The 21,274-nt window shown below is 41.2% G+C and overlaps 1 protein-coding gene across 2 annotated transcripts in view; it reads right to left on the bottom strand.

Moving 5' to 3' along the window:
* The window catches only part of LOC119731131 (bifunctional heparan sulfate N-deacetylase/N-sulfotransferase 4-like), a 35,541-nt gene extending 14,485 nt beyond the window's left edge, over positions 1-21,056 (bottom strand). Inside the window, exons 1-2 of one of the 2 annotated variants that reach the window (XM_038204150.1) lie at positions 20,922-21,056; positions 330-1,454 (exon numbers count right to left, since the gene is read on the bottom strand). In XM_038204150.1, coding sequence (XP_038060078.1) covers positions 330-1,406 — 1,077 coding nt within the window. In that variant the 5' untranslated portion in view covers positions 1,407-1,454; positions 20,922-21,056. The remainder of the gene's footprint in view (positions 1-329; positions 1,455-20,921) is intronic. The other variant, XM_038204151.1, reaches the window with a different exon arrangement.
* Positions 21,057-21,274: the final 218 nt, after the last annotated feature.

Here is a 21,274-nt window from a genome sequence, read left to right as displayed (position 1 = left end):
TCAAAGGTTTCAAAAGGGCCTTTCAAAGGTTGATTATATGTGTTTTGAGAAAGACAAAATGTGCAATATTAACACGTTATCCACATACACAACTCAACTTTCATTTCAAATTTGGCAATGCAATTGCATTAGCTACATGTACAGCTTTTTTTGTTAGTTGACTTGCAGCACTAAATGTCTCCTTCTAAATCACACAAACTCAGGACATTAAAATGTCTCTGAATATGTCCGACTGGATGAAATCTATTTTCCCAACATTTTGATCTTCAAGGCACTGTATTTGCTGAAAATCCCCCAAATTCCCATGAATCCCATCTGTTCATACGTACCTCTACATCTTGCACGGTCATCCGAACTCCTTTCATCCCCACAAAAATATCATCTATGTCCACCTGTATGTATCTGTCTAGTGACTTTTGCAGGAGTCCCTGTGAGAGAAAGCTGACACTGTCCAGAAACAAAATATAGTGTAGCCAAAATCGGAAGTTGTTCCCGATGAATATTCTCTGAATGCCATCAAAGTGCCCCTGATCCATGAGCACCGTCGTGTGGAGGACCTCCGAGGGAGAGCGAAGTTGTAGGGAGTCCTGACTAAGAGTTTTGGCCTGGACCAGTGGCTTGTAGGACTCGTGATCAGTTCTGAAGACTGTCCAGTCATTGTAAGGTATGGTGCCATTGATGAACTGACCTGCTTTAGTAATGTGTAAGACATCGCTGGCGGATGGGTTGATTGTGAGGTCTTTGAGGCTCAGCCGTTGGTCCATGTAAACTGGGAATTCACCAACCTGTCTAGTGTATCCATTATCATCCTCTCTGACTACAGCAAAGGCAAGGATGCCTACATTGTATTTCCTGCAGTATTCATGTATGGTGTTCAGCAGGTATGGGTCCAGGCTGACATAGGAGTGAATACTCTGGAAGATGATGATTGAGAACTTGCCTGTCCGTTTGTGCTCCAGCCTGGGCCAGTGCCTCTCCTTGATCTGGACTGAGGTGAAGTCTATGTGGTTGGCTTCCAGGGCGCTGGTGAGATTGTAGGCAAAGACTGAATCAGAACGTTCTGTGATGATCAGCGCTGCAGGGATCAGATGTAGGTCATCCTGATCTGCAGCTGGTGAGTGCTTGCCCTGTCTGCGTCGGGCAGGGTGTCCCTCACTCCCACCCAGGGCCTGACTGGGGGGAAGCTTCAAGTGGAGATCCCGGTCGTGATCGCCCCGTAGTGGAGTCATCATGTTGTAACTCAAGAACCAGATGGAGAGAAGACTGAGCAGGACCAGCCCAAACATGATCTTCTTGATGCTGGTCATGCTGGAGTAACGGATCAGGTTCATCATAATCCCGGCAGATGGGAGCCACAGAACACAGACCTGGGATGGGCAAGATCCGTCATAAGACTCTACAAACATCCACTTGTCCAATCAACGTGTTCCAATCCATTCTATTCTGTGAAGTGACTGTCAACAAAATTAAAATTAAATGCTCAAGCACTGGAAACAGCTACTTTTTAATATCTACAATCCCCGCCAAAATGGTTGGGACACATGGAAATAATCTTAGCCTCCAATGGTCACCAACTCCCCGCTCCCCCGGTCAATGTTGTTCTCTTCAGCGGATGGAGTACACACCGCGCAATGAGAGACAACATTGAGCGGGGGCTGGGGGGTTGGGGGCCCAGCGAGATTTGGCCAGGATTGTAGCTCCATCACTACCATAAATGGTCTAGTCTGACTAAATTTGGACCCTACAAATCACCTTTATGAAATATTCAAAAATACCTCAGACAGTTTAGCTATTCCTATTGGTCGAGAGCCCGTCACGTGGCCGGTCTTAAACGGATGATAAAGACATGGCTAGCTGGTCTTAAACACTTTTCCAGTGTCACAATAAAATTTGGACTCCTAAAAATCCAGTGCCTCTTATCGTTTCATTGGTTGAACGTTCACAATCCTCACGAAGGCATGCGCAACACTACCAGGGAGTCAGAATTTTATAGTTCTAAATTCAAAACGCAACGCGCCAGGTGCGTTCTGCGCGACATCGCGCAGAACATGATACGCGCGCGTCAATCTCCATAAAAGGGTTGTTTACATCTTACTCGCCAGCTGAACACTCCATTATTTTGCAAGAGGGATGTTTCAAAAAGCATAAAGTGAATTTGTTGAACAAAATCAGGATGTTTTGAATGAATTATATGATTTTTTCTTACCGAAAAGGTATTTATGAATGGGAATAAATATGTGCTCCGTCGGTATTTATCACTCTGTTTAAGACCACTTAGAGTCTGGGTGCTGATAATTACCCTCGCCTCCGGCTCGGGTAATTATCAGCACCCAGACTCTAAGTGGTCTTAAACAGAGTGATAAAAACCTCCAGAGCACACATTTATTCCCTTATTATGACATGATCAGGCAATATAAGGGTCTGAGTGGATACTCTGTTTTGCTTCAACAATACCATGACTTCAGATTTCACCCCACCCCAAAAAAAGCTATAAAACTTTGCCCCATTAGTACAAATCAAAGTTTAAGATAGTGGTACTAAGGTTAACTTTAAGTATGTGATTTAAAGATTTGCAGAAAATGTGAAATGTCCTTGTTTTTTTCTGATTGCTGTCATTCGTTTTCATTCCCCATGGTTTTGGAATGACAGAAAGCACTGTCATGTAGAATGTCCCCAGTGTTGATGTGATCTTGAAGAATGTTAACTTATCACAGACAAAGTCTTTTGAAATAAAGTGTGAAATTGTTGCATCATGGATGCATATCGATAATGATATCTAGTCTTGTTCTTACCCCATACAATGCATTCCAAACAACATATTAAGGAGTGGGGAAAGTTAATTAGCATAGATATAAACTTAGTCCATGGGATGAGAGGCCGAAAACGCTTTAGTTTTCGAGATACGCGATCTGGTCCGCCAAATTTTATAAAACTTTCCAGACAGATAGATTATGATGTACCATATATCTAAAAAACTTTGTTCCCCGATCCACAGTTTGTTTGGGAATGAGAAAATCTGGGATAAAAATGCCGAAAATTTTGCATGAGAAAAAACTTAAGAAACAGCGCCCTCTGTTGACACAGTCAGAAACCTTTTCGCACGCAATGAGTGCTTGCCAGATAATACCAGTACATCTTTCAAGTTCCATAATAAGATCATTACAGATCAAATACGTCTTAGCCGTTGCCGAATGGCAGCATTCAGAAATCGAATTTGTCATGTAAAAATCAATTAGACGAATTTAATTTCTGACTAACATTTGGCGACAAACTCAGACTCTCAACAGAGCAGCTAGATGAAGCATGTAAGAAATGGGGCATGAAAATTAATGGAGCGAAATGTAGAATCTTATCCCCATCAGATGAAACAATCACTCTGGATGGGATACAGTTAGACTCCACGAGTAAATTTGTGTTCCTCGGAAGCATGGTACCAGGCAGCTCTGAAGACATAGAAAGAAGAATTTCCCTAGCCTCATCAGCATTCGGGAGACTGAAAACACCAATCTGGAATAACCGAAACATCAGTACCCCCTTAAAGGTACGACTGTTCCAAGTACTCATCCTTCCTATCGCGACATACGCTGCAGAAACATGGACCCTCAAAGCAGAAGACCAGCGTAAGCTGGAGTCCTTCGAAATGCGCTGTCTGAGAGCTATCCTCGGAGTGACTCTCCGAGATCGACACACCAACATCACAGTGCGGGAACAGCTGAAAGTGAAACTCACGATCACAGAAGTCATCAGGCGAAAGCGGTTGAAGTGGTTTGGCCATGTAGCAAGAAGGCCACCAGACAGCTATGTCGCTAGAGCATACCGGCAGGACTTCTTGAACCCAAGACCTCGTGGCAGACCTCCAAAGAAGTGGATCTCACAAATTCCTATAGCAACAGCCGAACGCCGAGCATCTCACCGTGAGGGCATTCGTGGTTGTCTACAACAGGGGAGCGCAAGGGTCCCATGGGACTGAGCATTTAAGTCAAGTAAGTCAAGTAACATTTGGCGTAGACTAGACGAAATCAATACCTCGGTACAAAAACGTATACTTCTTCTTTGAATTTGCTTTAGTGAACTGAATTTTAAATTGTCACACAAAAGACGAAATTAAACGTTGGAAGTGCACTAAATCGATGGTGATGGATGAATATGAATATTAGAAAAGGTGAATTCAAATAATAAACGTTATAAATTAGCCGGGAAAACCTATATAATCTAATTTAATTCATTTATGTATTTATATTCTTTTTTGGGAGGGGGGTATTTAAACCTGCACAGACTGTTGTTACCCACACAAAAAGAGTGGTGTTTAGATTACATAAGTTTGTTCAATCTGTACTGAATGAGCATTACTCGTGTATTTTCAACTAACCAAACGAGCTAAATGACCACATGTATACATTACAGGCCGATTAGATAATTGTTGTATAACATATCAAAAGTCTCATTAAATTGTTTGCAAACTTTTTTAAGAAGAGAAAATAAATTTATATTCCCCTTTTTGGAAGCTGTGAGTGGCAGCATTACAACTGCAATTTGTTTCAACCGAAACCGTTTTACCGTTTTAATTATTTTGAACATTGTTTTAAGAACCGATTCATCATTGCCCGTCCATTCCGTGAAACCACAAATAACCCAAACGGCTCACCGCTTCCTTTTTTGAGGCTGCATCAAATTTGTATTACTTTTTTTAATTTTAGGCATAACATTTTTTAAAGATGTTTCAGAAGTTCAGATGCTCCACCAGATGCCACACACTTCTATTTTTTTTTAAAACATGTTACTGTGAGATAACAGTTCACAAAATATTATTCTGAACTGTGGTTTAACCATCAAATTGATGTTTAGCTAAATACCTAACAATGTTAACATTCGATCTTAAATTTATAACGTGATCATTTCATGTTGGACAAAACTGTAACGGTGATATATTTGGTGATATATATGAGGTCCGATGAAAAAATAACAAAAATCTAGAACTATATAATATGAAAGCAGTGTCATCGAGACTACATGTATATATAGGAAGCTAGAAGAACTCATTGGCCGAGTTTGGGCGGGTCTTAATTGTTCTTGACACGGGACCGGGTATATCATTCTTGCAAACAACGACGGATAGGTGCATGGTGCGAGATCCTGTTCCGAGTGCAGTGTTCGTGGGTCGTGTTCCTGACGTTCGAGCGCGAGAACAATAAATACTCGCATCAGACCGCCCGAACTCGGAGTCGGACGGCCATTGCGTGAGAAAAGGTTTCTGAGTGTGTCAGTAGGGGGCGCTGTTTCTTATGTTTTTTCTCATGTAGGATTTTCGGAGTTTTCATCCCCAATTTTCTCATTCCCAAACAAACTGTGGATCAGGGAACAAATTTTTTTCGATATGGTACACCATAATCTACATGTCTGTGAGGTTTTATAAAATTCGGCGAACCAGACCGCGTGGCGAGCGAAAAAAGGCCTCGTCCCAAGGACCAATTGGTGAAATGACCAAATTGATATGCACCCTATGGCAATGATTTTGAACTTGATCTCAAAAAGATGCTGTCTGCGATCAATTTAAATTCTTCGAGATCACAGCAGCACTAACATGAGTGCTTTCTAATCGAGAATGAATGGTATCTTTTGATACAATGAGTATGACTCTGAGTAAGTAGTCTATGGTTTTTTTTTATCTGCATGCTGCAAGGTTCTGAAAGGTTCAGAAGGTTCTTCAAGTTCTGCAAAAATACCCACACCCTTTTCCATTCCTTTCCCAAAATTGTGGAGTTTAGGATTTTTTGAATTTTGGAACAGTATTTTGGGAGAAAATGTGACTTTCTGACCTGATATTTAAGGATGTGACATTTACACATTTCAATGTTTAAACGAAACAAATTATGAATCCATTTACAAATTTTCTAAAACGTTTAAAACGAAACCCTCGTTCACGCAATCTTCCTTTGACTTGAACATGTAGCAAATAACCATGTTTTCAAACCTATTTAATTTACAAAACCTTAGAAGTACCGCAGCACTTGATCACATTCGGGTGCATGTAGTTAAGTTTTTACTTTTTCAATGACTACTACGTTATTTATAATTTCAATCACTGTAGATTGATCATGTCAGTCATGCCAGTCAGCAGACATAATGGACAGGTGTCAGCCTTTGTGAAAAGCTAAATGTTTAAACATTTAAATGGTTCTTATAATATTTGCTAAACATTTACAAAATTAAATGCAAAGTCACATCCTTACTGATATTCCAGTAGCAGCCGTGCTAATCGACACATTCACACAGCTGTTGCCAATTTTGTTTTCAGTGTGTGCATTTGTCGCTGAGGTCCCTGTCACTGTTTTTACCCCATAGTTTCCTTCAAAAATCAAAACCCTGCCCTCTTTCCACAAAATTAATCCTGCAGATATTAACACGGTGTCATTGTCATCTACTTACATGTACATGTAGGTGAGTCCAAAAAGTTAAAAGGGGATTTTCTTTCTCTTGATAGGAATGGGGTCCTACATGTGAACTCCACAAACACCCCTTTCCCAGCACGCCCAAGGCCAAGCAAGTTGTTATCACATCAATCTCATCATCATACTTAATCTTCATCCCCGAAATTCTTTGGCGCGCGTGCATGCACACCCCGCACGCGGCCGCATACATGGTATAGTAACTGTGTTGCACGCGTGCGTAAGTCTTCACAAGGGAGTTCGTACTGAAAATGTTTTCACCGAAAGCGTGGATCTGCCGTTTATTTTTGGTAAACACGTTGCCCATGGACATATTTACCTTTTTTCTAAAACCAATGTAGGCATAATTATACAAAATTTCAGCTAGTTTAGCCGGCTTTCCTTCATTAAACGATATTTTGCCTGCTAGATTATACAGCGCATTATAAAAGGTATTAAATCACCTCCAGCATTGTGCACCTCCGATGGCCTAGTGGATAAGGGCATGAAGTTCATGAGTGAGAGATCCCTCGTTCAAATCCCTGCTGGCGACCTTTTCAATTTCTCTTTTTTTTTTCATCCAAAAAATTAAGAATATTGTTCTTTGCTTGTTTTAAATTGACTCCAACATTTAATTACAGAGCATAACATTTTCTTTTTGTGATTAGTGGCTCTGGAGGATTTGTTTTAAAGGGAAAAAGTCCGAAATTGTAAAATGGTCTGATTCCCATCTCGTGAATACGAAGTCACAACGACAATGTTGGCACGGAATTAGACTAAATTTGTCAAGGTAAAAATTTCTAAGTCCCCAAAAAAGCCACTGCGCATGTTCAGTGCTTAGCCGGCAAAATATCGTTTACTTAAATTTAGCCGGCGCTGGCTAAATATACACTGCCATAAAAATATACAAAAAATGTGTTATAATTTGTTTTGCTATGGTAGTAGAATTAATACCCTGGACGTCAGTCGTAATGCAATGAAGATGTCAGTCGTAATGCAATGAAGATGTCGAGCGCAATCTGGACGCTCACGCAATAGGGCAGTGATGTAGTGCCTTGATGCTGGGCCTTGGCCTTAAGGCTGCCTTAAGGCTGGATTTTAGGGCCTTGGCCTTGGCCTCGAGGCTTGAGGGCAAAAGCCTTGGCCTTAGCCTTGGCCTTGAGGGTTCAGGGCCTTGCAATTTTGAGTCAAGGCTCTTCAAGGCCCATAGATTTTTGCATTTTCCAGATAAATCTGTTCGAAATTTTGCTGTTACCATTTTAATCGTATTACCATGGAGGAGGGAAGCACCCTATAGATTTGTGTGTTGGGCACACTTCCACTTTTGTAGCATCACATTTTGTTACCATTGTAGTAGATTTGCTGCAAAAATATTCCGTACACTTGTGGGGCTAATGAGATGATCACTTTAATTGGATATAACTATGGAATAGATCTGATTGGTTGTATATGTCTCCCTGATAAGTGCTAAAGATTTGCATGTATCTGTTTTAGATAATGCTGATATTTCTGACCATGTTGGGCCAGTAAATAAAAATTTCCCAATTTATTTTCTTGGATCCCCCTTTTGTTACACTTGGGAGAATTGTGTGTCAATATAGAAGTAAATGATTATTTTGTTTAGTTAAACCATATTGAAGACCTGAACTTATACTTTAATAGATACAGTGCAGTCATAAAACGGTGTAGGCCTATGCGAGCATGTTGATTGCAATAAAAGAAATGTTGTTCTTCGTAACGAGCAATTCGTGATGATAAAGGCGGATCTAGGGGGGCCAAAAGGGGCCATGCCCCCCCCCCCCAAAAAAAAAACAAACCATTTTTTAAAATGTGATGTCGTAATAAAGGCAGGCAATGAGTACACCGCCATCTTTTCCTAAAAAAAAACATCGGTTAAAATGGTCAGAAATTGCCTCAAATCGCACCACAGAGCATCTCGAATCCCAAAAATTTTCGGGGCCCTTAAGCGGGCCCTGAAGCCCAAGCCGTAATTTTTTGACCCACTTTTTTTTGGGGGGGGGGGCCAAAATGTCTTTGCCCCCCCCCCCCCCCTAAATTGTGTTCTGGATCCGCCCTTGCGTGATGATGTGTCACTCATGTGACTATAATTAGTTCTATATCAGTGGTCATTTCATAAAACAGGGCCTTGGCCTTGGCCTTGGCCTTGAGGGTTAAGCCTTGGCCTTGGCCTCGAGGCTTGAGGGTCAAAGCCTTGGCCTTGGCCTTGAATGTCAAAGCCTTGGCCTTGGCCTTGGCCTTGGGGGTCAAAGCCTTTGCTCCAACACTGGAATAGGGAGTCCAGGAATTCCATTTTTTAAGAAAAAAATCTCATGTTTTGTGTAAGATCACTGAAAAGACAATTACACAACAAAATCAATGGCGTTTGAATCAGCTTCACACCTGTGTTCAAGGGCGGATCCAGAACACAATTTTTTGGGGGTCCAAAAAATTTTTTGGTCCCCCCCAAAAGTGGGTCACAAAAATTACGGCGTGGGGTTCGGGGCCCGCTTAAGGGCCCCGAAAAATTTTTGGATTCTAGATGCTCTGTGGTGCGATCTGAGGCAATTTCTGACCACTTTAACCAATGTTTTTTTTAGGAAAAGATGGTGGTGTACTCATTGCCTGCCTTTATTGCGATGTCACATCGGTTTCGTTTTGGGGGGGGCCATGGCCCCCTTTGGCCCCCCCCCCCCCCCCCTGGATCCGCCCTTGCCTGTGTTTGCACTTTGGAGATACAGCAATTTAATGGCCAAATTTGGAGTTTCAATTCTGTATGACTTACATGTACATTATTTACTTTTAGCGTGTCTTATAAATCTTACTTTCCAAACCCATCAAAATGTTTAATATCATAGGAATCCCCATTAAATAAACAATAACTTGATTTTTGAATCAGGTTTTTACCACTCATAACAAAAAAGTTATAATTTTTTCCCCAGACCTGGTACGCACTGTCGAGGCACACACCATGCAAACATTGCGATGCGACCAGACAATGCCAGACGGCCCGCCGTTAGGCATGGGCAAAGTATAGTTTTGATCCAGCTCCACATAACGCAGCAACACGGAATATGTGCACGCATTATCACTGTTACCGCGTGCAAAGGCCGATCCCGCTTCACACAACGCAGCAACACAGAACATGCATGCACACGTTATTACTGGCACCAATGCCATCCGCGTACAATAACATGCGGTAGTAGACTGGTCCGTACCATTTTTATTTATAAAGTTATGATAAAAACAGTTCGATTTATCAAGTAGATTTTAATTTTACACGGTGGTTTAAATGAAAGTGCCGGCGCACACGGTAATGTTTGGCGCAATCGGTCGATATGGAAAGCGCGAGTTAAGAATTCGTTTTTTCCATCCAAATGAATGCAAAGTTCTGAATTAATGTTTTTGATAATAGGAGTCAGGATTCCTCTTGGTATCAGGATATTTTTTGTATAATTTCTAGAGTCATGTTGATACTTATTAGCAATGTTTGAAATTGACTAATTTTGCGTGGTTACAGATATACGGCCCAAAACCACTGGACTCCCTACTAATACTACGACTGGACTTCATTGAAAGGGAACAGGAGGGAGTACAATAAACTTGTGCAAGATTCCAGATTGCACTGGACAAAGACGTCCAACCTGGGCTAGGCCATGCATGCCATGCCCATGGGGTACAATTGTGACAGTGCACATCTGTATGTGCTGGTAAGAAGGCCCTAAGTACTAGTACTACTGAAGTAAGTAGCCTAGGCCTAAAACAAGTAAGAAAGTCACATTTTCTTCCAAACATGCCAAAGTAGGCCAACTATACTGTTAGTATTTATAATAAAAATTACAAAAACCTAGAGACAGTTAGGGCCTAGGCCCCCTTATCTAAATAAAAAAAACTGCTTCAGTGCTTGGGGCCGCTTGGCCATGTTGGTTTTGGGTACTCCGCGTAGGCGTAGCGGAGCCCCATAGATGAATCACCAACGAATTTGTTGACTACTACAAAACGACTACTTAGTACAAAAATGTACATCAAAATGTACAGGTGTGTAGTCTATTGCCAGAAACCGCTGCACAGTTTTCCCCTAAACTCCGTATGGTATTTCTTCACATCCTCACGTATAATGCACCCAAACATCCCAGGTGGACTCTGTCGGATCTTTGCAAAAATTGATGCAAAAAATCTGCGTTCCATACTGAGCAACATCAAAGATACTAGAGAGGGGAAGATAGGACAGTCCGCGCAAAACAGTGAAACCGGAAGTACTTGCTCAAAGGTCACCCTGGGGAAGGGCGCCTCCTACGGCGGGTAGGTAAAACTTGCGACCAATAGCACAGCGCCATACAGTTTACAATGGGGAAGTCGAAGATTTGGTGCGCTGCAATTAATTGCCAAAATAGCCCCCCCAAAACACCACAACTGTCATTCTACCGTTTTTCAAAAGACAGTGAGAGGTAAGGCAAAAGCTTTTGGTTAAAAAATATTGATAAAAGTCCTGGTAAAGTAGGGATAGGATTTCAATTTGTTGTTTATGACGCCAACCGAAGGGAAAAATTAATGCATGTTGCTATGGACAGGAATGGACGAGCTTGTCCCTAAGTTGTAGTGTCCTGCCGACTGCGAGAATGAGATGAGGGGTCTATTTTATTGAATTTGCAGGACTAATAATGGAGACCAGTCATGAGGGTGCCCATGCTAGGCCTGATGAGCAGAGTACTTTAATAGAATGAATGGACCTAGCTTTATAGATAAATTAAAAATAGGAAATAGGCTCCTACATTTGTACTTTAGCTGCCATTTACTAGACATCACTTTACATCCAGCACCCTGTGCACAAATTCCATGGACTGGTCTGAAAAAATTCCAAGTGATTTTTCACTAATTTTCAGTAAATGCATCAATATTTTCCTTGCTATGTGAATTTTAAGGAAATGTTATTCTGCTGATTGCTGCTGTGTTAGGTCACAGTAGGGAAAATATTAAAGTGTTGTCCATTAGGCCTAGGCCTGCAATGCCATGGAACTTTTCCCTTCATATAAATACCATTATCATTTTAATTTAAGGCCTACATCCTGTTGTAACCTGCTAGCCAAGTGTGTGCTCCTAATCTGCAAGTTTTTGTTTTATCTTTATGGTCTAGTTAAATACCGGGGAAGGAACTAGTAAGCCCTATTAATTTATGAAAATATGAATGAATCATGTATGCCTTTTTTTTCTTTGGTCACAGATCAGCGAAGTGGGTGCAAGCCACAAGGCGAGATGATTGCGGGAAATGTCAGCAGACTACCTCAATAGAAACTGTAGAATATGTTCAGAACATTTTGAGAAATCTCAAATCCTGTGTGGAAGGCTAGTGTGGAATGCTATAACCACTTTGTTTAACATTCCTAACCCACCATCAAGCATTTCTCTGAAGCGCAAACGACCAAGTAGGGACACTAGTACCAGCAAAAGTCCCTTGTATTGTTATAATTTAATATTTTAGATAGTAGTATGGCTACGCATCCAGATGGAGACCACACTTATGCAAAGATCAAACCCACTGCCAGTGAAGTTTCTGAACCACAAGAGCCAAGCAGTGTGTACAATGATGACAATGCAGATCCAGATTCTGATGTACAAACACAGCCTACACAAAATGAACCTGGTAAGGAAAGTCTTTAATTTCTCTGTTTATAGCCGAAGAAAACATAACTGCACATGAACTGTTTGCAGGAAGAATTGTTGACCATCTCCCACAATGCAGGGGGAGAATGGACTCTCTGAAGCAAACTCTTGGTGGTATATTGCATTGTGAATATCCAGAATTCACTCCTGTAGGACCCAAGTGTGGGCACTTGAACTGAAATTATGTGCCTTATTATGTGCAGTAAAAACGTCCTTTTTAAAATGATTTTTTTTACTTTGGTCTTTGTAGAGAGTGCACAAGCTTCTGCAGGCACTTCAAAGGCTGCTACGACGAGCAAAGATCAGGTTAAGTCTACAGAAAGGGTCAAATACACAGACTAAGAAATAAAGTAAAACACCTAAAGGCTAATCTAGAAAAGATACCCAAACAATGTGGTTCAGTCAAAAACATCATACAAGATGCTTTTAAATTCTTTGATGAAACTGCCTTGCATTTCTTTGCAAGTCAGCTTCGAATTGGGAAAAGGAGAATGAAAGGTAGACGAGATACAAGTAATGAGAAACTTATGGCCTCTGCTTTGCACTACCAGAGCCCCGCAGCATACAGGTTTTGTCGCAAAATTAAGCTTTTTGCCTTACCAAGTGAACGGTCCTTAAGAAGATGGTTAGAGAGAGTACAAGTTCAACCAGGGTTTAATGACACTAGTTTTGAAATCCTGAAGCAGAAGGCTGAGACCATGTCCGAAAGAGAGAGGGTTTGTGTTTTAACACTGGATGAGATGAGCCTAAAGGCTGGGCTGTATTATGACTTGCATAAGGATGTCATAGAAGGAATGGAGGACTTTGGGTCACTTGGTAGGACAAAAAACTTGGCAACTCAAGCACTTGTATTTATGGTGAGGGGCCTCAGCTCAAAGTGGAAGCAACCTGTGGGGTACTTCCTATCCAATGGAGCTACCCCAGGTAACACACAGAAGGTGTTGTTATTGGAATGTTTGCAAAAACTGCAGGATGCGGGTTTCATAGTGAAAGTTGTTATCGGTGACCAGGGCTCCACCAATCAAAAAATGTTCAAAGAGCTGAATGTTTGTGCAGACAAACCTTACATTGAGTTAGAATCTGAGGATGGACGTACATGTACAAACAAAGTCTTCTTCATGTTCGACCCCCCACATCTTCTCAAAAATGTTCGAAACAATTTGAAGAGACACATCTTTGTAGTGGAGGGACATGAAGTAAAGTGGAACTATATTGTTGAGTTCTACAAGCATGATTCCACTCTTCCCTTGAGGATGGCACCAAAGCTGAAATCAAAGCACACAGAACTCCTTCCATTTGCCAATATGAGGGTTAACCTTGCAGCACAAGTCATGAGCCACAGTGTGGCATCTGGTATCTTAACATATGCATCCTTGGGAAATTTACCCTCGGAAGCTGGTTAAACAGCTCAGTTTTTGGAGCGTATGGATCACCTATTTGATTCTTTCAATGCTAGATCTTTAAAGTGTACAAAAGTATACAGAAGAGCAGTAAGAGTTGGGTCGCCCCATGTGCAGTTTTGGAAAGATTGCATACAATGGATCAAGAAATGGCAAATCAAAGATGGGTCAACAGAAGGAGTTGCCTGTTTTAATGGGTGGGTTCTGACCATAAGTGCTGTTGTCCAGTTGTTTGATGAACTTACTACCAGCGGCCTGTTCAAATTCCTGTTCACAAACAGGTTGAATCAGGACTGTCTAGAAAATCTGTTCTCTATCATAAGGAGTAGGGGAGGACATAGAGATAACCCTTCGGCAAATGAGTTCAGGGCTGCCTTGAAGCAAGTAATGTGTAGTAAGATGATGGTGCCTTTGGGACGTCAAAACTGAGAGGAAGATGGCTCAGTTTTCTTCAATTTTACAGTGTCAGGTGCCAGTCACTCTGAAAATAGGAAAGTGGCATCATTGGAGCAATCTGATAGTGTGTTTCAAGGTTTATGTGATGACCTAAGTGAAAGTTCAGACCAACTTCAAATGAACGCCATTGTGTATGTTGCAGGATATTTGGCCAAAAAAACACTAGCAAAGCACAATTGTCAAACATGTAAAAATGCATTGCTGAATGAAATAAATGTCATGGTACAATGTAGATCAATCTCAACTACTGACCAGCTTAAAAGCATACAGCAGTCACCAGTCCGACTTTGGAGGTTTGACAGTGCCTAGTGAAAATCTTGTCAAATTTTTTGAGGTGTGTGAGAAAGTGTTTGTCAAATTTTTTAACAACTTCTTTCACATCAAACACATTGGGAAACGAATTGAGGACAGAATTCTTGCAGTTACAGGTAAAACTGTCTGTTTGAGTTTGTGTCAAAGAGATCAAGAAATTAAATTTGTCTCATTTCTTGTAAGATTCAGATTGCATGCTGCAGTGAAGTTCTACAACAAGGACTTGACCAAAAGAAAGACTGACCAAAAAGGAAAGAGAAAAAACAGAAAGTTGATCAAAATATCCCATGTGTCTGCATAGTTTGCCACTTGTCCAATTACTGAAGAAAACAGGCACCGATGTACTAAATGATGCCCAAAATTTCATGCAAAATGACAACAATCTCTCAAAAGAGATATCCTTCATAGTGATTGGTTGATTGATTAAAATTCAACTGTTGAGGCCTACCATTGTTCAATGAAAACGAAATACTTATAACAGAGCAACTGAATTTGTTTAAGAGGATTTCGTATTTAAAAGTTTTCATTGATTATTTACAATGAAAAATTAATATTGCATATTCATTTGTAGAATATATGTATGTTATTTATAAGAGTATTTAAAGTTGATCAAAATATTCCATATGTCTGCATTTGCGATTTGCCCATTTGCTGACGAAAATAGGCACAAATGTAAATGATCTTTTGATGCCCAAAGGTTCATTACACAATCTCCAAACAGCTATTCTTTATATTGATTGCTTGCTTGATTTCAAAATCCAACTGCAAAGATCCACTATTCATCAAAAACAAAAGGAATGAACAGTTATGACACAGGAACTTTAATTGTTCGGGAGGCTTTTGTAATTAAAATTACCGGTATTCATAAAGTATTTAAAGTGAAATATTCCTATAATTATTAAATTAATTATTGATTAACAATTGATCTTGGTTCCATCTCAACTTCAGAAAAATATAGTTGAAATGATATGGTTGGATTTACTTCCTCTCATCCCCTCAATAACGAAATGTATTGTGACGTATAAACATGAAAAAATCGTCATCTTTTGCTTTTATCATGTCATTCATTGCTTTCTTTTTTGGATTCATTTCTCGTTGTATTTATTTTGTCATATAGTTCACGCGTACATTCTGCATAGCCGAGAGCACGTTTACTTACCTACCGTAAGCGGCGCCCTTTCCCATAGCGCATTTTGATGACGTCATGGTGTTTCCGAGGTCACCTTACGCGCTGTCCTATCTTCCCCTCTCTAGTATCTTTGGCAACATAGAGAAGTTACATGTGTATGAAGATTGCTTGCGATTGACTTGTGCGTGCATGGCTAGCATCAGATGGGCCAATCACAGTGCTCCTCGATTGGGCGCCTCAATTGGGTGCCTCTACGGCGCCCAATCAGAGCCAACCTCGTTTCCATGGGTACGATCTTGCTGCACCATGCTGGTTCCCATCATGCCTTGCGCGATCTTAACCCCTAGAATTGTCTCATTTAAATGTGTCAAATATTGGCACATTTAAATTAGGACTGCAGTCGATGTACCTAACGCACAACACCATGTTTAAAATGTTCAAAGTGGTTTTTTTGAAGAATTAATCCTTTCAAATATAAGGTTTCAACGTTGCGTTATTTTGCAAGGATTTGTATTAATGTACGTACCTCTTTAGTCCCTTTACAACCAACGATACAGGTATTTTGGGGCAAAAAAAACGAGGCTACCATAATCCATATTATACAGGCATCGTGCAGTTTTGAAAAAAAATGATTGTATGTGACATGACGTGCATAGCACGTGAGCGCATTATAGGGCGTGCAGTCTTCGAAATGCGCTCGCAGTATGCTCTGAATAGCCGGTCAGCGTCGATTACGTGTTCATCGCGGCCAGGGGTTAGTGAAGGAACGCGCACGTGCCCATGGAGTCGAGGCTGAATCAGAGCACGCTGTGATTTAGACTGTTTCCCCATTTTTGATGTTCGAATGATGATGGGGTCAGGGAACCAGACTAACTGTGATTGGCCTGTCTGATGCTACCCGTGCGCACGCGCACGCACGCACACAAGTCAATCGTAAGCGATATTCATGAACGTGCAACTTCTCCAGTTGCTCAGTACAGAACGCGGATTTTTTTCATCTTTTTTGCAAAGATCGGGACAGAATCCGATACGGAGTTTGGGGGAAAACTGTGCAGCAGTTTTCTGGCAACAGACTACACTTTGATGATGATGTACATTTTTGTACTTATTACAAATACAGTCGTTTTCCTAGTTCCGGATTTTTCCTAGTTCCGGATAGCTTCAAATAAAAACCTACCTCTTTTGGAATAGTCTCCAATAATTTTTTTTCTGACGAAGTGCATTTTGAAAAGGAAAATGTAAGCTTCTTGATACACAGAGATCTTTTCGATAAAATCTTTAGAAGAGGAATTTTGGCCAGATTTCTGAACGCACTTTGAAATGTTTGGACGGTTTGTAGAAAATCGCGAGAGCTGCGAATCGACGAAAAATTTTCTCCTTTGCACATCACTCGCACCGTGTGATTTCGAATATTTTGTTCATACACTACAGTCGTATAAACTCTTCCATCGAATGTTTGTTAAATCAAAATAAGTTGCAGAGTCTCTAATTTTAAAAAATTCGCCAACGAATGACCGAATGTGTTTGCCTAGTTCCGGATCACGCGTGCACTGACGACTGAACTACACGTGCGTTAATCGATTTTGTGTGACGTATTCTGTGCTGTGTCAAATGTTTTCGGTCCAAGCATGATTTCGTGCCGTTGTGCTGCAGACAAACGTTTCAAAATCATTTACGTTTTTCTCTTTTCTAAATTTGCTGGAATTCTCATGAATGAACTTTTATGGCAGTGGGTATTTAGCCGGAGACGGCAAACCTTTAGGAAACGTTAGCATGCCGGATATGCACTGAACATGCGCAGTTACATGTACTTTTTTTTTTTTTTTGTACTTAGACATTTTCCGGTGACAAATTTTAGTCTGGCTCCATGCCCACATAATTATTGTTGTAACTTCGTATTCACAAGATGGGAATCTGACCATTTTACCATGTTGGACTTTATTTCCCTTTAAAAAAAAAACCTCCAGAGCCACAAATCTGAGAAAGAAAATGTAATACTCTGCAATAAAATGTTTGAGACATGTTAAAAATTAAAAGAAGAATATTCTTATTTTTGGGGGATGAGAAAAAAAAACCTTAGAATTGTCGCCAGCGGGGATCGGGATTGAACCCGGGTCTTCCCGCTCATGAGATCCATTACTTATCCACCAGACCAGAGGTGCTGCACAATCGTTGGTGGTAATTTAATATATCTTATAATTCAGCCCTATCTTAGAGAGTACAGTACCCTCTGTTGATAGGGATTGCCGCCGGCAAACCTTTAGTAAACGTTAGCTTGCTGGTATTACCGTCAGCAAAATATCCACTATCAACTTTACCTGAGGTACTGTACAAGTAGACATGGATAATTAAGATGGTTGTACTGAAGTTTACTTACGATCCGGATGAAAAGTGAAATTTCCTGTTCAATTCCGAGAGCTCCCCTCGCAATCGTGAACACGTGAAATTTCCGACTCGTGTTAAATGTTTGAATGACGCGATGTGGTCTTCGTGCCCAGCGTTCATTCAATGGTCCCCGTATCCCGAGTGCGATTCCGTTACCGAGCACGCGTGATGCATCGATTATGATAATGACTGGGGCACGTTTGTAAACACAAGTGCATTTCGAACGATAATAGGTAAAGGTATAACACCCTAATTTTAAAAAATTGTCTAAAATTATCAAGTTATACATCAAATTAAAGCTCTTGTTGAGAGAGAATCAGTGGTGCAATTTGTTTTTGAAAATTTCTTTTGGTTTTGAGCTACGTCGTTTTAAAGATAATAAAGTTGTTACTTTGTGTGTAGCCCCACTAGTGTGGCCGTCGGTATGCTGCGCTGAACCTAAGGCCACACACCGTGGTCCGCGCACTACTGAGGACGTTTTCATAAAAATTGCAGGGAATTTCTTACATATGGTTGTATTCTACGATGTCCCATCTATCACTTCTGGGATGTAGGTGTAATGATGTTCAATTTTCCGAGATATTCTTGAATCTTTCTGGAGCCCATATGCACTCGTGAAACGTCCGGTGATTGCAGCCATTTTGAATGTGACAAGAGATGACCTCAAGCTGTGACGTCGCGTTTATGCAAATTGCTTGTCGAGCGGGGGCGCGAGTTGCAAATGCGACGGCCGTTTCCTGTACCATGCATTTATCGTCTGGGGGCCACGTGCACTGATCTCTATTCAGGATCTACGGCACAGGAAACAGCCGTCGCATTTGCAACTCGCGCCCTCGCGAGTCATTAATTTGTTTAGAACGTGTACGTTTCAGCCGTCTCCACCCTGGGTGTGTTCAAAGCCCATACTGTCGTACGGCGCGGATCGGAGCACGTATCATTACACGAAACAGTCGTTGATAAAGCGCGACTTGTTTTTCTTCGCGATCGAGCAACGACCGGGATGTCACGTCAGACGCCCTCATTGACAAGCTAATTCAAGAACTGAGCCTCCATGCAAACACATTGAACTGTAAGTTTTCAGACCATTTTGCTGTTTTTTCCCAAAATGTTCGCTGTTTGGGAACAATATAAGGGGTCTCATGGAATGTCAAGAATGTATAGATCAATCCAGGATAACTGTCTCTCTCATTTGTAATCTCTTTACCGGTTTTTTGGGGTCTTTTTGTCCTCGCGTGGGTTTGTGACTATGCTACTGTGATGGTGCTACCAAAGTATGGCGAATCGGTGGAGCGTTGGTATGGAGGGGTACCCGTAATTCAACGCTCCACTCAGTAGAGCTAGGGGCTACTTTGTGTGTCACTATTGTGAACATCATAGCGATCGCGGCACCCAATTTCACAAAAGTTATGTAAATATGTCAAGTTATACATCAAATTATAGCTAGTAATGTGAAGAATTCAAGGAAGTTATCGGCATATCTAGCCCCATAAATGTGGCCTATTTACTGGACTGCCTCCGTAAACATAGGCCACACATCCACATGTACAAAAACGTGTCGACTTTGCCAAATTTTGATTTTCACATTTAGGCTTACTTTGTAGGTTTTTTTTGCTTAAGAAGCATTCTCACCCTCTATATAGGCTAATCAGAAAGTGCTGCCTTTTTCAGATGTAGATTTTTCGTGAAATTTCCAGATTCATTTTGGAAAAATTCTGCCAACCGGACACCACTTTTTTCAATTAATTTTCTAGCACCAAAAGTTACCTCTTTTATGGTTATTCTCTCCACTTTCCCTCCTCTACTCTCACCCCCTCTTTTCCTTAATTTCTTTTTATCAATCAGTCGCTCACTTCATCGAGATTCGAACCTCGGACGCTTGCTTGATACACGAGTCTCTTAACCGCTAGGCCGCGCACGATCGCTGTTGCAATGATCAATCTTTGGACGTATTTGAAGTATCCATTGAAATAAACTAAATATTCATGAGAAAATAAATATTCATAATGACGTATTGCACTATCATTGGCCGGCTCATGCGACGTCTCATGCGACGTCATGGTTATTGATGTCATGCGTATAACGTACCGCTGTTCCAGACACTTCAATCAGTTTTGACCGGCTGCTTCAACTCAGATCTGCACTACATGTGCATGCAAAATGTGCTCCAAAAACACATTTTTACCAATTTTTTTTCGCATGTCCACTCTTTCCTGGATTCCTCTTGGTTGAAATCACAAGGTAAGGTGAAAATTTGGATGTTTGGCGGCAGGTAAGTGGTGTCCGGTTGGCAGAATTTTTCCCATTTATGGGGGTCGCACTAAAAAGTGTCAACACAGCGTCAACACGTGACAGAAGCATCAACACACCGTCAACACATCCAAAACACATTCTGAATTGACAGAAAAGGTATATAATTGTAAAGCATAGAATAAAAGAGAATTTTCATTGGATTGAGTTTCCATTTTGTTGTTTAAAATATAGTATTTTCACGCGAAAAAATGACCCTTCACTTGCACGGCCGTTGTCTGCCATTTTGACTTCGCACAAAGCTTGGACTACACCATTTAAAGTAGGGGTGTGTAGGTAATCTTGTCATAAACAACAGAGGGCGCCTTGCTGCAGAGAGGGACACCAGTGCACTCTGATCTATGAGGGACTGAGGTTTATTGTACAACGCTATCACCCTTTAGCATAATGGTATGGTCCGCGCTGCCACTGAGGCAACATGGCAGCCGATCTCGGAGCGGCACGGAGAGCCAATTTTCTTGAACTGAAAATCGCAATTTTCAGACGTTTAACCTATTGATTTTAAGCCAAAATCTTGTTTCTGCCCATACTGTATGGGTTACATACTGCTTTTGTCAATTTTAATGCATTTTGGATGTGTTGACGCTGTGTTGACGCCGTGTTGCAATGTTGACGCTTTGGAGTGTGTTGACGCTGTGTTGACGCTTTTTAGTATGACCGATTTATGGGGCTACGGCATATCATGATATGTCCGAATGTCAAAGAGGCGATAAGTTGCGGCCAAGCATGCCAAGTTACTCGGACTAACGATTACCACAATCACTGAATCAGGCACACCTTTGGGTGCAGAACGGACTCTCTGTAAAATATTGACAATAATTTAAAGCTCTGAGCCTATATCGTACTCACCTAGGGTCTAGCGGCGATGCATGTCCAGTCAGCTTTCGAGACATTTTTACTCGAGAATCCGAGAATCTGTCAAAAAATGCATGGCCGGCCGCTCTCTTATGATGGCGCCACCAAGCGCCAATGTAGCGACCGGAAAAAAAACAACCTGTGACGAATAGAACAATAGACCCAACCTCGTTCCCCAACCTCTTGCCACGAGGGTACGATCTTGCAGCGCCATGTTGTTTTCCATCATGCCTTGCGCGATCATAACCCCTGGAATAGACCGCTTGCAGACGCGATCGATAATTGACGCGCGAAGCTCAAAGGTGCACGACGCCATGTTATGGGACAAAATGTGCATGGATAGATAT

This window comes from Patiria miniata, unplaced genomic scaffold (assembly GCF_015706575.1).
Source record: "Patiria miniata isolate m_02_andy unplaced genomic scaffold, ASM1570657v1 HiC_scaffold_23, whole genome shotgun sequence".
Lineage (NCBI taxonomy): Eukaryota > Metazoa > Echinodermata > Asteroidea > Valvatida > Asterinidae > Patiria > Patiria miniata.
The sequence above is the reverse complement of the archived record's forward strand: the minus strand, read 5'-3'. Positions and strand labels throughout refer to the sequence as shown.